Source organism: Nerophis lumbriciformis, linkage group LG01 (assembly GCF_033978685.3).
Source record: "Nerophis lumbriciformis linkage group LG01, RoL_Nlum_v2.1, whole genome shotgun sequence".
NCBI classification, from domain to species: domain Eukaryota; kingdom Metazoa; phylum Chordata; class Actinopteri; order Syngnathiformes; family Syngnathidae; genus Nerophis; species Nerophis lumbriciformis.
In genome coordinates, this window is record NC_084548.2 from 19,708,179 (window position 1) to 19,724,147 (window position 15,969).

Consider the following 15,969-nt stretch of genomic DNA (forward strand, 5'->3'; position numbering starts at 1 on the left):
TCAGCGATCCTGTTCTGTCTCCCTGTAATGTTTGTCTGCTTTTAAATGAGATTGTGCTGAAAATCTTAATTTCCCCTTGGGAATTATTAAAGTATTTCTGATTGATTCTGAAAAAAAGGGAGGTGAAACCAAGCATCTTATCGTGTCTTTCTCGCTAATTCCGGGCCTAAATTAGCTGTCAAAGTGTACCGACTTGTCGGATTACATCCTTGCCTTCTACCATCCAGGTGAGAGACATGGTTTATGATCTACAATAAAGTTTGACAAGCAAGGAAACAAGGAAGCAGCTGATCAGTCAATCACGTCAACATTGGCACAAAGCTTGTGATCACGGTGCCGCTAAAAATAGTTTGTCTGCGTTAGAGATTATAACAATATGACTCATACTTGGTTAATATTTATGTCATAAAATGTAAAATGGAGTATTGTTGGCGCTTTTTGGATGTTTTTTATTGGGTTTTATGGGCGAAATAGAGGACCTCCCACTGGCTCCGCTGTAAGGGGACTTTTATTTACGAGTTAGAATGCATTTAAAACATACATCTGTCATCTGTCTTTAATAATGACTTAGACTTAGACTTCCTTTTTATTGTCATCCAAATTAGAACATTATCAATCAATCAATGTTTATTTATATAGCCCTAAATCACAAGTGTCTCAAAGGGCTGCACAAGCCACAACGACATCCTCGGTACAGAGCCCACATAAGGGCAAGGAAAAACTCACCCCAGTGGGACGTCGGTGTGAATGACTATGAGAAACCTTGGAGAGGACCGCATATGTGGGTAATCCCCCCCCCCCCTCACAGTTCATAATGGTTGTGAACAGTAGACAAAATTCCCCCAAAAAGTGCTGTTCCCCTCTAACCACTGTAGTATTGACCATGTAACTGATATTATACTTGGTATTGTTACTGTTGACCTTTGTTTACATGTAAAAGCTCTAGCTTGCGGTTAGGTTATTCTCCAATGGTGTGTAGTTTAGCATGTTTAGCTATTCCTTATCGTAATGGGATGATACTTGTAAAAGAAACATACTTTTTTCCCACCATGGAGGTGGGGATTAGTGACTTAGAAGTGGCTTTGTACTGTGGAGGGACATTAGCCACTAGCAAGAATGCTACATTGTATTGAGGACACCTTTGTCCGCTTATTGCTTTCAAATTTCCCGGACACAGCTGGAATACGCCATCAACATACATTATCACGCTACAATGATGGTATTAAACGCTTTATCGTTGGCCACATTTTTATCACTTATACCGTAGATCATCGATATAGCTTAACCCTAAACTGAAGAGGTTGTTTCCAATTAGGATGGTGGCATAAATCTGCAGCAATCACAGTCAACAACTAAATAAAGCTATTAACGCCATGATTAGAAAAAACATATATTTACATTTCAATGGAGACAAAAAACGTCTTTTTGTCATGACTAAACTTGCAAAACACAAATTCATAGTTGCACATATGGTAATCAGCCAATTAAAACTATGTCCGATGCAAATATAGCCATGGTGAGGAATTTTTGTGTTGTTTTTTTTATGTCACAGCTTAACAAGAAGAAGAAAAAACATGCTGTGTTAAAGCAGCAGGACATTTCTAGACAGAATCCAGAATCCACTGCACCAACTTTGACGAAATAATCAACATCTCGCCACGTTTACTGTGTCCTCTGTGCCCTCTGGGCATACTGCCACCTAAATCGATTACGCTGCGTCTGACACATGACACTATAGCGCCAAGGCCCTGGAGGATGCTGCTATCAGGTTTTGCACTCTTTAAGGGACGATGTGCCCTATACGGTGATGATGGCAATAATACAGTTCTAATAGATCAGCATTTTGATGTGTAATGTAGAGGTGGTGACATGAAAATACATGATTATTTGGCACACTGACATTTGTCCAGACAGATATTTTTGCAAAAGCTAATATTGAATAATGCTGTTTTCAAACCACAGTTGACAGCAAAAGGGAGATTCAACAAACAAAAAAGTTATATGTAACACGTGCTGCTGCTGTTAATTTTTGATATCCTGAAGTGAGATCACACTGAAAATGCTGCATATGGCTTCTTCCTCCTTCCTTATTAAAATGTATAACAATGAAAGTCGTTTCTCCAAACACTGCAACGTTTCATTATCACAGAGCAACTAATTGGGCTCACCATTACAAGTGACGACCTAAATTGATCAATCGATTGATTGATTTCAAAAGGGTATTTGTTGATGATCGAATGCAATAGGCTCCAGCTAACCCCGCAACCCGAGAGGGACAAGCGGTAGAAAATGAATGGATGGATGGATATACCTACAGCTGATACAAAAACTAATTCAGTTCAGTGTGTCTTATATGCTAAGAATTGCCAAAAACTAATGGTTCACGCTCAGCTCTAATAAACAAATGAATTGCCAAAACTTGCTAAGCCTTTATGGAATGGAACAAATAAATTAATAGATTACTCGATTACTACAGTAATCAATGGCTGCATCCCAACATTTGTAACGGGCAAAGACCTGCAACCCACTGTAAAAGAGTCCTCCACACAAAAACCAATTGAGAATCACTGATCGAGAACAAACAGCATGGGCATGGCAACAAATATAGTCTGTGTCTTTCCGTATCACCACCAAAGTATCTCCAATGTGCTGATGGTCGTTAAACGTGTGTCCTTCAAGTGAGGGCAGAACATTTAAACGTGATTAACAACCCAGTTAGTTCCGCAACGCCTAATCACGGCACTTTGGATAAGATGCACACCACTAATTATTTATTAGCACACGAAGGGGGTGATGGCTGTGTGGCAGCCTGCCAACCGATACTAAATGTGTCTGTTCCTGTGATGTATAATGCAAACTGGGCACACCTTTTGCCAGTCGTGTTGGTTAATTATTAATGACGTTCTCTCTACTTGCATTGACATGACACATGTATCTTCTCAAAAAGCATCAATACAAAAATAACAACGGCACACATACCGAAACTATTCAACCTATTCAACACATTTTTCATATTCTATTAGGAGTGTACATGAAAAACTTCTTAATGTGTATAGAAATATGTTAACAGCTGTAAGTGCTGTTGCTGAACTGTGCAAAGTCATCCACTCTCTTTTCAAAACGTCATAATAGCGACATCTTGTGGCAGTCGGAAGAGCAACGGGAGCTGGGAGTAAAGACGGGCAAAGGGCGCTATCTGCTGGCAAAAAAGCATCATAGCCAGCTTTATCTTACTGTGTACATGTCGGCATATGAATCGCAGCATACTTTATCATTCTGACAGAGGTCAGACGTGTGTGTGTGTACACAACTCTGTCCGGGTCATGTTTGAAAAGCAGCTGTTTAAAAAAAAAAAAAGTACACAAGAGGATGATTCATTCTCTTGCAGCCTGTTTGCTGTGTGAGTAATCCTACAATGGCGTGGGAGACTGAGTGGGCTTGGCAGCACAGTCAGGGAATCTGTGAAGTCTGCTGGGGCACACACCAGACAAGCTCATTGTGTAGACTGGAATTGTATCCACTTTTTGTGACAGCCAATAAGGTGGCCTTTGTGATGTGTGAATACTGATGTGTGAATACCACAAACTATCTGGATGCTCCTGTGTGTTGGCCTTACCCTGATCAATGCTGTGCTGTGGTAGCTGGCTCATCTGACTGTGGACCACGCCTGCATAATTCCTTAGAAAAGCCTCTTCACTTGGCGTAAGCTGTACATAATATCAAAATATATCGTTATTACAACACATTTTACATTTAAACATGTCTCTCAAAAGTGTACCATTCCTCACATTTCAGCAAGCCTTTTATTACAAATTTTCAAGGGATAACACTAACAAAATTAATATTAATTGGCTTTACTTTAGATTAGGGCTGTCAAATTGAACAAATTATCAAATGTGATTAATCACAAACATATTGCATTAATCATGTAAGAACGCAGATTAATCCGTATACCTGTGGTAATGTTGTCAACAAAAGTACTACAGATAAATTAGGTAACGGTTTTGTAGCAACTCTGATTCATTATGATTAATCTAAATTCAAGAGTGGGATTATTATGATTGAAAAATGAATCTTTTGACAGAACTACTTTAGACTAGGAGTGTACAACTTGTACACATTACAGACTCTGAAAATAAGTCAACATAAATGAACATGTCCAAAGTGTAAATATTTGGTATGAGCACCATTATTGTCTAGCACTTAATCCTCTTGGGCAAGGAATTCACCAGCGCTGCAGAGGTTTTTACTGGAATCCTCTTAAACTCCTTCATAATGATCACTGGTAAAGCTGGAGCGACTTGGCCACTCCATCACGTTCACCTTCACACACTTGTTATCTAGGATGGTGTGCTTGGGTTGGATATGTTGGAAAACCGCCGTATGGCCCATTTTCCCAAGGAAGGGGATAACGCTCTGCTTCATAATGTCACAATACATGTTAGAATTTGTGTTTCGGTTAATGGCGCAGAGATCCTCAGTGCCAGCAGCACTCATGCAGCACCAGATCATGACGTTAACCATGGTGATACGAGCTGTACACTGACTACTCCAAACTAAACCCCAGTTTCATTTCAATAGTGTTGTCCATTGAGAAGATATACTGTAATAAAATGAGAACTGAAGTGAGATGGGTGTACTCACATTTATGAGATACAATAATTACTGTTTATTACTGTCCTATTACGTACATTTGATCCCATTTTCTTAAGCATGAGCAGGACCCGCACTTTCTGCTGGATGTACATGTCTTCAGGAGACTTCCCCGGGGCCTCCTCGCGGTTCATCCCCCCTGCTCCTGTGGCTCTGCACATACATATACACACCAAAAACACAATTACACAAAAGTATTGCATTGCACTTCTACTAAACAAATCTAAACTACTAAACCAACTTAAAGGGGTCCTATTATGCAAAGAGGGAATCGCTCGATTTTATCAATACATAAGTCAAGTCATTTGATCAGAAATAAATAAATAGAAGAGATAGATGAAAGAGGCTATGAAAATTAGGAAGCGAGGGGCCAACACCATCAACAAGCTTCTGCCCACTTGGGACGATAGTAAGAAAGCAGCTTGAAAATGGTCTGTAAAAGAAAATCTTTGCAAAATTTGGATCAAAGAACCCCAATTACATATTATGTAGATCACAAAGAAGTGTTTTAAATATATGATTTTTTTTCCTACATGACCCCTTTAAAGGTGAACTGTACTTTTTGGGGAGATTTTGCCTATCATTCACAATCCCTACGTGAGACAAAAACAAATATGTTTTTCTCTTTTTTGTGTATTTTAATTTGGAATATACAGCTCATAGTAGACAGCTAAGAATGCAGGTAATGTGGATTTGATCTATTTTGCCAATAAAGTGCTTTAAAAAAATATTAAAAACCTACATCAACATTTTATATACATGCTGTAAGTATATATGTAATGTAGTAACAGGCATATTCAAAATAACATGTAAAATGTACGTATTTTGGCCATGTTAAGCATTACGGCGGTGCACTGATTGATAAGCAGACCCAGCATGTGGCACAATTGCTAAATGCTGAACAAGAAATACAAACTAAAAACATAATAAAACACTCACAATACAGTACAGTACAATGTCTGCTCTCAAGACTTATGTTTTCAGTTTAGATGATGAATTAGGCATTAACATCACTATGAAAAAAACAGTAACACAAGCGAGCGTCTTTGCATTTCTCTAGGTCTGAATTGAATTTCAAAGTTGACCAATTTATCATTTTATGGCCACAATGTCCTACTATACAAGTGTGGGGCATAATATATAATCTAGCACAAACTTTCACCAATTTAGAGGCGATACAGCAGCTCAACGGCTTAATATGTCAATAGCTAGCTGGATATACATCTGTGATCAAGGCGCCACTAAAAGTAGTTTCCCGGCGCTAGCTTTTACAGTAACAATGTAGCGAATACTTAGTAAATATGCAAGTCAAAACATGTAAATGGAGTATTGTTGGTGAGTTTTGGAAGTTTTTTTGACAGGGTGAAATAGAGGACTCCGCTTAGCTAAATTGTTAACCGTGTTGTACAAGCTGAATATTACAAATTGCAATGCATTAAAAAAAGAGAAGAACATGTGTTCTTGTCTCATAGGTATTGTGAACGATAGGCAACATAAAAAAGTGCAGTCCGCTTTAATATCCTTGAGTCGCTGCACTTAAGCCTAGTGTATACTCTCGTATCACGTAGCTTGCGTCCCCTTTGATGGCGTCTTGTTTGATTTGTAGTTCTGCTGTGGGGGTCAGCGCCAGACTTGTAATTCTCTTCCAAAACACTAAGGGGCAGTGTCTCCAGAAGGAGCAACTTCTTCTGTTGTTGACTAGATACTGTATTGTCTTCTTGTGAAGAGTGACGATAAATGACAACCACAACATCTTTGTCTACACTGGAAGTAATTACTCACAATCCACAGTTTACTTTTAATAAAGTTAAATAATAATTTATAATTTTACTTATAAACCAGAGGAAAATACCTTCGCGAAGATGGACTGTTCAACTTCTGAACGAGTCTCGGTAGAGGACGCTATTATTATTTGCAACGCTCTTTGGCCGTTCACGGCATGGGACAAAATGGGATGAAACTGTTGACTAACAATTGTAAGTTACAAATGTTTGTAAATATAACGTGCCTAAAAGACGATTGATGGAGAATGAAAAGTGTTGTGTGTGAGAGAAAAACACGTGTGTGCACGAGAAAAAATATGTGTCGGAATTGAACCTGTCAGCACAAGATTGGCAATAAAAGTTCAAAAAGGCGTCGAACTGTGTGACTTCCTCTGGACACAACAACAACACAATAAGATGAAAAACACACATTCAGTAATTGTTTTTATAGCACACCGATATCTCAGAATATCAGTTTTCGTGCACGACCGCAAGAGTATATTGACAGGCTTTAGTGTAGTGTACAACAGTCCAGCAAAAAAATATTGTCTTTGGCACTTGGGTCGAGGGTTTGGTATCTATGACAACAATACCACCCGACACCATGACAGACTCATTATTCCCTTGAGCTCTTTGTGGTGATGCCCCCACTCAAACTGACATGATGACAGGGGTGCATGACACAGTCTGACAGAGACAACAATTTGCTGACCGTCATTGTCTCATCTGAGCGTTACTGTTTGACAGAAAGTCTATTTTAGGCTTGCCTTGAAGAAACTACACACTATAGTATATACACAACTAGATATGTAACTAGAAATAACATTTCTGTAGAAATTGTGTGTGAATGCCCCAAATTCTTTAGCCGAACTGAAATGCAGAAGGAATTTAAAATGATCGTCAGAATTTGAAAAGTAGGAATGATTTGAATATTGAAGAATGCTCGTTTAAATGCGAGTAGTATGTATAAGGAAAGGTGGAAGCGGTTTAAATGTGAGATGGTTTGAATGTAGAAAGGCTGTGATTGTAAGAAAAGTGAATGTTGAAGATAGGAAACTACTGCAACGTACTATGAATTTAGAAATGAAAACTGTATGTTATAATAGCTGGAATTAAACTCTGAGAATGGCTGCAAAATTTACCAAGGAAGTACCGTATTTTCCGCACTATTAGCCACACCTAAAAACCACAAATTTACTCAAAAGCTGACAGTGCGGCTTTTAACCCGGTGCGCTTTATATATGGATTAATATTAAGATTCATTTTCATAAAGTTCGGTCTCGCAACTACGGTAAACAGCCGCCATCTTTTTTCCCCGTAGAAGAGGAAGTGCTTCTTCTTCTACGCAAGCAACCGCCAAGGTAAGCACCCGCCCCCATAGAACAGGAAGCGCTTCTTCTTCTACTGTAAGCAACCACCCGCCCGCGTAGAAGAAGAAAAAGCGCGCGGATATTACCGTACGTTTCATTTCCTTTGTGTGTTTACATCTGTAAAGACCACAAAATGGCTCCTACTAAGCGACAGGGATCCGGTTCATGAAAAGACGCAATCTCTCCATCCGCACACGGACTACTATTTCACAGCAACTGCCTAAAGACTTTCAAGAAAAGCTGGCTACTTTCCGTGCATATTGTAAAAACAAGATAGCTGAAAAAAAGATCCGGCCAGAGAACATTATCAACATGGACGAGGTTCCACTGACTTTTGATATTCCTGTGAACCGCACTGTGGATACAACGGGAGCACGTACGGTGAATATTCGCACCACAGGGAATGAGAAGTCATCCTTCACTGTGGTTCTAGCTTGCCATGCTAATGGCCAGAAACTTCCACCCATGGTGATATTCAAAAGGAAGACCTTGCCAAAAGAGACCTTTCCAGCCGGCGTCATCATAAAAGCTAACTCGAAGGGATGGATGAAGAAAAGATGAGCGAGTGGTTAAGGTAAGTTTAAGTTTACGCGAAGAGGCCGGGTGGCTTTTTTCACGCAGCTCCGTCCATGTTGATATACGATTCCATGCGCGCCCACATCACGCTGGTTTTAATATATGATTAAAGTTTGACTGACCTATTTGACTGTTTTTTTGACATTCCTTTAGCGCAGTTAGATGCGGCTTACAACACGGGGCGGCTTATAGGTGGACAAAGTTTTGAAATATGCCGTTCATTGAAGGCGCGGCTTATAACCCAGGGCGCCTTATGGTGCGGAAAATACGGTACGCATCCCTGAATTAATTTACTAAATTAACACTCGTGGGTCAGTCCATGCTTTCAAGCGGTTGGGGATTTGAACCAGGTCCTCCTACTTGGAAGCTGATCATGCTAACCCTGTGCTAAACAGCCAGGCTTTCAAACCACTTTGCCGCTTTGGTTAAAACAAGATATGTGTGCGACAAGACTACCTTTTTTGGCAAAGATTGAGTATAAATCAATGTTTTTTTCCTTTACAATAACATGTATTTCTTCATATGACTCATAGATGTAAACATCTTTTTAGAATACTTGTTTTTTAGGTCTCTTTCAGGGATCGAACCCACATCAGTTGGATGAAAGCGTGCCTCTCAGCCAAACATTTTCTACCGCTTGTACCTTTCGGGGTCGCTGGAGCCTATCTCAGCTGCATTCGGGTGGTTTAATGTTGGGGGTATATCAACATACGTTGTCTTTTCTTTTTTTTTTTTTTTTTACAATAAAATATGTTAGGAATGGTTAGCCCCGCCTTCCGCCCGATTGTAGCTGAGATAGGCTACAGCGCCCCCTGCGACCCCGAAGGGAATAAGCGGTAGAATATGGATGGATGGATGGATGGTTAGAACATTGAAAAATGCTGGTTGAAATTCTGGTGGACTATAAAAGGAAGGATAGAACCAGTTGGACTGTGAAATGGTTGTGATATAGAAAGACTTTGATAGTAGAAATTATTTCAATGTTTAAAATCGCTTTAATATTGAAGATCGGAAACTATACTGAAATGTACTATGACTATAGAAATGATAAATGTATATTGTAATAGTTGGCATTAAATTATGACTCAAAGATGTAAAATTATCTAAAAAAAAAAAGATTTATGTATTTGGTCACTCCGGGATTTGAACTCACATTACCTGGGTGAAAGGCAGACGTGTTATGAATTCGGCTAAACGTCCTAGCTGTCTCTGTGATTGATGTCCAACTTTTTTTGTTAAAGGGAGAGATTCAACGGTTGAATTGATATATTACCCCAAGTTTTTTTTGCTGCAACAGTACAATAAAATATGTTACCCGATTGTATGAAACATTAACTTGCATACAAGCCAACATTTAGAAAAAAATGGAACCATTACTTACATTGATAGGGAGATGAAGAGGTTGTCGTCTAAATTGTATCTATCTTGTGATTGAATCCATACTGCACCATTACAAATGCTGCAGTGCTGCTAGATGTATGCCTTTACAAATATACTTCAATGTGAAGGTTCACATAAAGTACATTAAATAACTAAATACAAGGAGTAATGCTTAAATAAACTACCGGTAACAACAAATTGCAAAAAAACTTGCTGCCATTGTTTAATCTTACTTCAATAGGTCAAAATTATATCATTACCCAAGATGCATTTCTGCGAAATTATTGCTTATTTGCTAATTTCAGACTTTTTTTTACTACAACACATATGTTTTCTGGTAGTGTTGAACATTTACTTGCATTCCAGGTTATTTTCAGGGAGAATAAATAAGCAACCGTAAGTTGTATTGTCCAATATTTTGGAAAATCATGAAAACTGTAAAAACTGAGAATTTTTGGGATTAAAAATATACCAAGTTTTATTGTCCTAATGAAGACGAATGTTTTAATGGTGGAATGGTTTATATTAGTTGAAAAATGTGGGAAGAGTGGCCGAAAGAAAAAAAAGGCAAATAAACATGAAAATTATGATTTACTATAAAACCGATAATATTGGGGAATGTTTGTTGAATGAGCCCGCATGTCCTGAAAGCGCTGAACGGGATCAATCACATGAACGGTTTGGGAGTAAGAGGCGGCCAAAAGAATAATAATAAAGAAAAATAAGAAGAATATAAATAGATGAATTTTGGTGTAGAACAATATAGTGTGAATGCTTAAAGGCATTCACACTGAATTGGAGAAATGCAGGTGTGGTGCTGTCACTGCTGTGTAATTTTGCTTGTAAAATGGTGATCTCAGAAGACAGAAATAAACCCTCTGCAGTCCCATCTCCACATTGGGAAAGACTCATTAATATTTAATGTTAGTTTTCTTACAGCTCTCGTCCCCGCCTGCTCCTTCCATCTCTTATCCTACGTGTAACTACAGTAATGACCTATTTTCACTGTCAGTCTACAGAGACAAAAATATAGGCAAAAAAGGAGGAGGAAGGGAGGGTTTATTAGAAGGTGATAAAGAAGCTGGCAATACTAATGCGAATGACAGAAAAGGAAAATGTTTCACCCCCACCAAAAACCCTCAACCACATCAAGGTCAGCTGCTGTCGAATTAGATCCCTGCTATCATACGCCGAGCACAAGACTCAGCTTGAATAAGCAAAATTAAATAAGCAAGAGCAACAATTCACAGAAAATGAGCAATGCATCTAAATGAGACATTAACAATAAACCCCAGGGAGGAGAATATTAAAGAATGAAAGTAAGGATTTGTTATGTCTTTAAGAATTTGTCTAAAAAAGAAGCAGTGACTGACACTTCTGGCATTTTTTTGGTCAATATAAAAAGGAGCCCTAATGCATGTTGACAGGGCCTTTGATGCAGAACTATATAATTGGGGAGCTGGCAAAAAACGGAAAAGGAGCGCATTGATAGGGGTGTTTGGTATCGCTGGAGGTGTATGCCTTTTTTCAGATCTGAGCATCTGGAGACCATACTGTTGGACCAAGGTCCTAGAGCTACAAAATATCAAGTCCAAGGAGAAGTCCACGCTTAATGATGGGAAAAATATGATCCAAAGCATACCACATCATGTACAGTATGCTCGTGGTGTCCATAGAGGGGGTGAGAGATCACAGATTTGATCAGCACACTCCTTTGAATTAGAAAAATGGGTTCTTGTTGGTATTGAGGATGATAAATGACTAATAGTCCGAAGGTGCTGCCCTGAGTTTACACAATTATACAACAAAGACTCATTAAAATTCATATCCATTTTGAACCTTGATAACATTTTTCCATGTGTTTCAACCAAGACAAAAAGCTATCATGTTCTACATTCATCTTTTGTATAAATAGGGCTAGTGCTTTCATGGCAGGAGCATTTGGATCTGCTTGATGTTTGCGTTTGATGTTGTAAAAGTGGACATATCTTAGTAGTGTCATCTCAGTGTTCAGGCTGCACTGTTTAAAACGGTGTAAGTTGTATTTTCAACAAGCTAAAAAATAGTTTAAAAAAACATGATTGTTTTCGCTTACCTTACTTTCAAAACAAATCGAATAAAAAACAATTTTTACTGGGAGAATTTCTGGATACTCCGAGTCTATGACTTCATTACACTTGAAGCATCCATCCATCCATTTTCTACCGCTTGTCCCTTTTTTGGGGTCGCGGGGAGTGTCGGAGCCTAACATTCACACTCACATTCACACACTAGGGCCAATTTAGTGTTGCCAGTCAACCTATCCCTAGGTGCATGTCTTTGGAGGTGGGGGTGGGGGGACCCACGCAGTCACAGGGAGAACATGCAAACTCCAAACAGAAAGATCCCGAGCCCGGGATTAAACTCAGGACTACTTACTACCACAATCCCTTTAAAAATATACAAAACATTTTTTAGTTAGGTTTTAAATAGAAGTGAAGTTCTTAAACTACAAATAATCTAAAATAAAAGTGAAGCGGCAAAAGTGAATCAAAACATTTTCGATTGTTCTCTCCAAAATTGCGATTGTAATTCGATTTGCGATTTTTATATTTTATACACATCAATGCATAAAACTGCGAAAAAAAACTAGTGAAGGAAAACCTGTTACTTATAGACTGTCAATCAACATATTCTTGTCTCGAGCTGCTACACATTAAAACAATATGCAATAATTTACTTTTAAAAATATTTGGCTTCATGCAGACACCCAGCGCTTTTGTCTACACCTCACTCTTAAATTGAAGAAATAACCAATAAGAACTATACAGTGTTCATAATAATATATATTAATAATGCAAGTAACCATTTAAGAAGAAAAACTTATATTCCTCATTACTGTAAAATGTCTTACCATTGTACTGTAATTGGAAGGTAAATAACTTTGTTATCCTAAATACATCCATCCATTCATTTTCTACCGCTTGTCCCATTCGGGGTCGCGGGGGTTGCTGGAGCCTATCTCAGCTGCACATGGGCGGAAGGCGGGGTACAACCTGGACAAGTCTAAATACATAAACAAAAAAATGGACTCATCTCTGTAGGCAAAAATGTACCTCTAAGAGGGAAAAACTATGTTGGGTTGTCTTCTTTTGGTTTTCATCACATAATCACAGCATTCACGCTCGCTCGTCCGTGTTGATGGGCTCATATTGGCCATCCAAGTTGAAGCTGAAATATTCCCACAACGGGACATTTGGCTTTGTAATCATATTTCCATCCATCCATCCATTTTCTACCGCTTATTCCCTTTGGGGTCGCTGGAGCCTATCTCAGCTACAATCGGGTGGAAGAAGGGGTACACCCTGGACAAGTCGCTACCTCATCGCAGGGCCAACACAGATAGACAGACAACATTCACACACACTAGGGCCAATTTAGTGTTGCCAATCAACTTATCCCCAGGTGCATGTCTTTGGAGGTGGGAGGAAGCCGGAGTACCCGGAGGGAACCCCCACAGTCACAGGGAGAACACGCTAACTCCACACAGAAAGATCCCGAGGCCGGGATTGAACTCACGACTACTCAGGACCTTCGTATTGTGAGGCAGACGCACTAACCCCTCTGCCACCGTGCTGCCCGTAATCATATTTTTTCATCTTAATTTTTGCTACTTTGCAGAACTACTGAGTCGCGAGGAGCGAGGCTCTCCAAGTTCTTCCTACGTGTGTAAGTGAGCGGCCCTGATCTCCGCCCACCGAGACAAAGATTGTGAATGACTGAAAACAGGGCTCACCACTCTGTTTAGTTCATTCTACTGTTAAAAAACACACTCAGGTGCTGAGAGCGATGCAAAGTGAGACCTCTTTCTCCCTGCTCGAAGCAGGAGACTAAGAAAACAAACACACACGGACATAGCAATTCATCGATGCCGGCAAAGTATTTTGACTTCATTGTCATTTATGGGCCCAGGGTTAGTCATCATTAAAATTTTAATTGCTTTTTCCAAGGAGCAAAGTGGTATTTGTTATTAGCGTACTGGCTGCCTCCACTGCAGCGCACACAAACTTGATGTTTCCTTAAACACTGTTAATCTGCCAAAAAGAAAAGTACGCAAGGCTTAACAATTCTGATTGGTGAACATGTCGGTCACTCAAATGACGGTCACAAAAGAGAAAAATAATTAAAACCTCAATGTCGATTACTGGTGCAGCTCTAATACATTTAAAGTTAAAGTCCCAACGATAGTCGCACGCACGCACGCACGCACGCACGCACGCACGCACGCACGCACGCACGCACGCACAATTGTGGTAAAATGATCCTCTGCATTTGACCCATCCCCATGTTCACACCCTGGGAGGTGAGGGGAGCAGTGAGCAGCAACGGTGCTCAATTTGGTGATTTAACCCCCAATTCCAACCCTTGATGCTGAGTGCCAAGCTAAGGAGGCAATGGGTCCCATTTTTGTAGTCTTTGGTATGACTCGGCCGGGGTTTGAACTCACGACCTTCCAGTCTCAGGGCGGACACTCAAACCACAAGGCCATTGAGCAGGTCTGATTGATTTTATATAATTTGCTAATCAATAGAGTAAATAATGTTTTGACCATAGATGTATCTATGGTTTGGTCAGGTAAATTCCCATACGACCAATTTGTATGGCACAATAATGTTCGACAATATGTGCCCAATCATATTTTAAAGACTGCACAGACTGCACCTTAAAGAAACATATTTTCTTGAAAAACATTGATGAAATGGGAGAAATAAGGACGGACAAAACACACATCATAAAACCTACAAACACTATTTGGAAACAATATCATTACAAATATATACATACATCCTTGTTAGCATATTTCATAGAATTTCAAGGACAACAATAAAGACGCCATCAAGCTCCTTTGTGTGCGTCTGATGTAAGGTGGGCTGGATCCACGCTAATCCCTCGAGGGATGCTGAGCTGGGCTCAGACACATGCAGCTAATATTCCAAACGTAATCAAAGGCTCTCCTGAATGCTAATTTTGGTCTAATCCCCTCTGCGCTCCTTCCGTCTTTCTCTTTTCTGCGTTGTCAACTGTTGTGATGTTGGTCCCGAGTCCCACTGGGCATCAGGGCTCAGACTTAGTTATAGCTGCGCTGACAAAAGCTCAACAAAAATGTCATAACAATCTATGCATGGTAGTAGCTAGAGGTGGGAATCTTTGACCAGCTCACAATTCTCAACGAGCACCGGGTACTGCTGTGGGCCCATCAATGCAATCCCTAATAGGTATTTAAGGAAATCATTCCTTACAACTGTTTCCAGCTGCCGCCCCAAATGTACAAACCCCGTTTCCATATGAGTTGGGAAATTGTGTTAGATGTAAATATTAACGGAATACAATGATTTGCAAGACCTTTTCAACCCATATTCAATTGAATGCACTACAAAGACAAGATATTTGATGTTCAAACTCAAACTTTTTGTTGTTGTTGCAAATAATAATCAACTTAGAATTTCATGGCTGCAACACGTGCCAAAGTAGTTGGGAAAGGGCATGTTCACCACTGTGTTACATGGCCTTTCCTTTTAACAACACTCAGTAAACGTTTGGGAACTGAGGAGACACATTGTTTAAGCTTCTCAGGTGGAATTCTTTCCCATTCTTGCTTGATGTACAGCTTAAGTTGTTCAACAGTCCGGGGTCTCCGTTGTGGTATTTTAGGCTTCATAATACGCCACACATTTTCAATGGGAGACAGGTCTGGACTACAGGCAGGCCAGTCTAGTACCCGCACTCTTTTACTATGAAGCCACATTGATGTAACAGGTGGCTTGGCATTGTCTTGCTGAAGTAAGCAGGGGCGTCCATGGTAACGTTTCTTGGATGGCAACATATGTTGCTCCAAAACCTGTATGTACCTTTCAGAATTAATGGCGCCTTCACAGATGTGTAAGTTACCCATGTCTTGGGCATTAATACAACTACATAACATCACCGATGCTGGCTTTTCAACTTTGCGCCTATAACAATCCGGAAGGTTCTTTTCCTCTTTGGTCCGGAGGACATGACGTCCACAGTTTCCAAAAACAATTTGAAATGTGGACTCGTCAAACCACAGAACACTTTTCCACTTTGTATCAGTCCATCTTAGATGAGCTCAGGCCCAGCAAAGCCGACAGCGTTTCTGGGTGTTGTTGATAAACGGTTTTCGCCTTGCATAGGAGAGTTTTAACTTGCACTTACAGATGTAGCGACCA

The 15,969-nt window shown here is 39.8% G+C and overlaps 1 protein-coding gene across 1 annotated transcript in view; it reads right to left on the reverse strand.

The window, feature by feature from the left end:
* Positions 1-15,969, reverse strand: part of ctnnbip1 (catenin, beta interacting protein 1) — a 45,744-nt gene that overhangs the window by 14,655 nt on the left and 15,120 nt on the right. The window contains exons 2-3 of the mRNA XM_061976960.1: positions 4,692-4,806; positions 3,617-3,707 (exon numbers count right to left, since the gene is read on the reverse strand). Coding sequence (XP_061832944.1) covers positions 3,617-3,707; positions 4,692-4,787 — 187 coding nt within the window. The 5' untranslated portion in view covers positions 4,788-4,806. The remainder of the gene's footprint in view (positions 1-3,616; positions 3,708-4,691; positions 4,807-15,969) is intronic.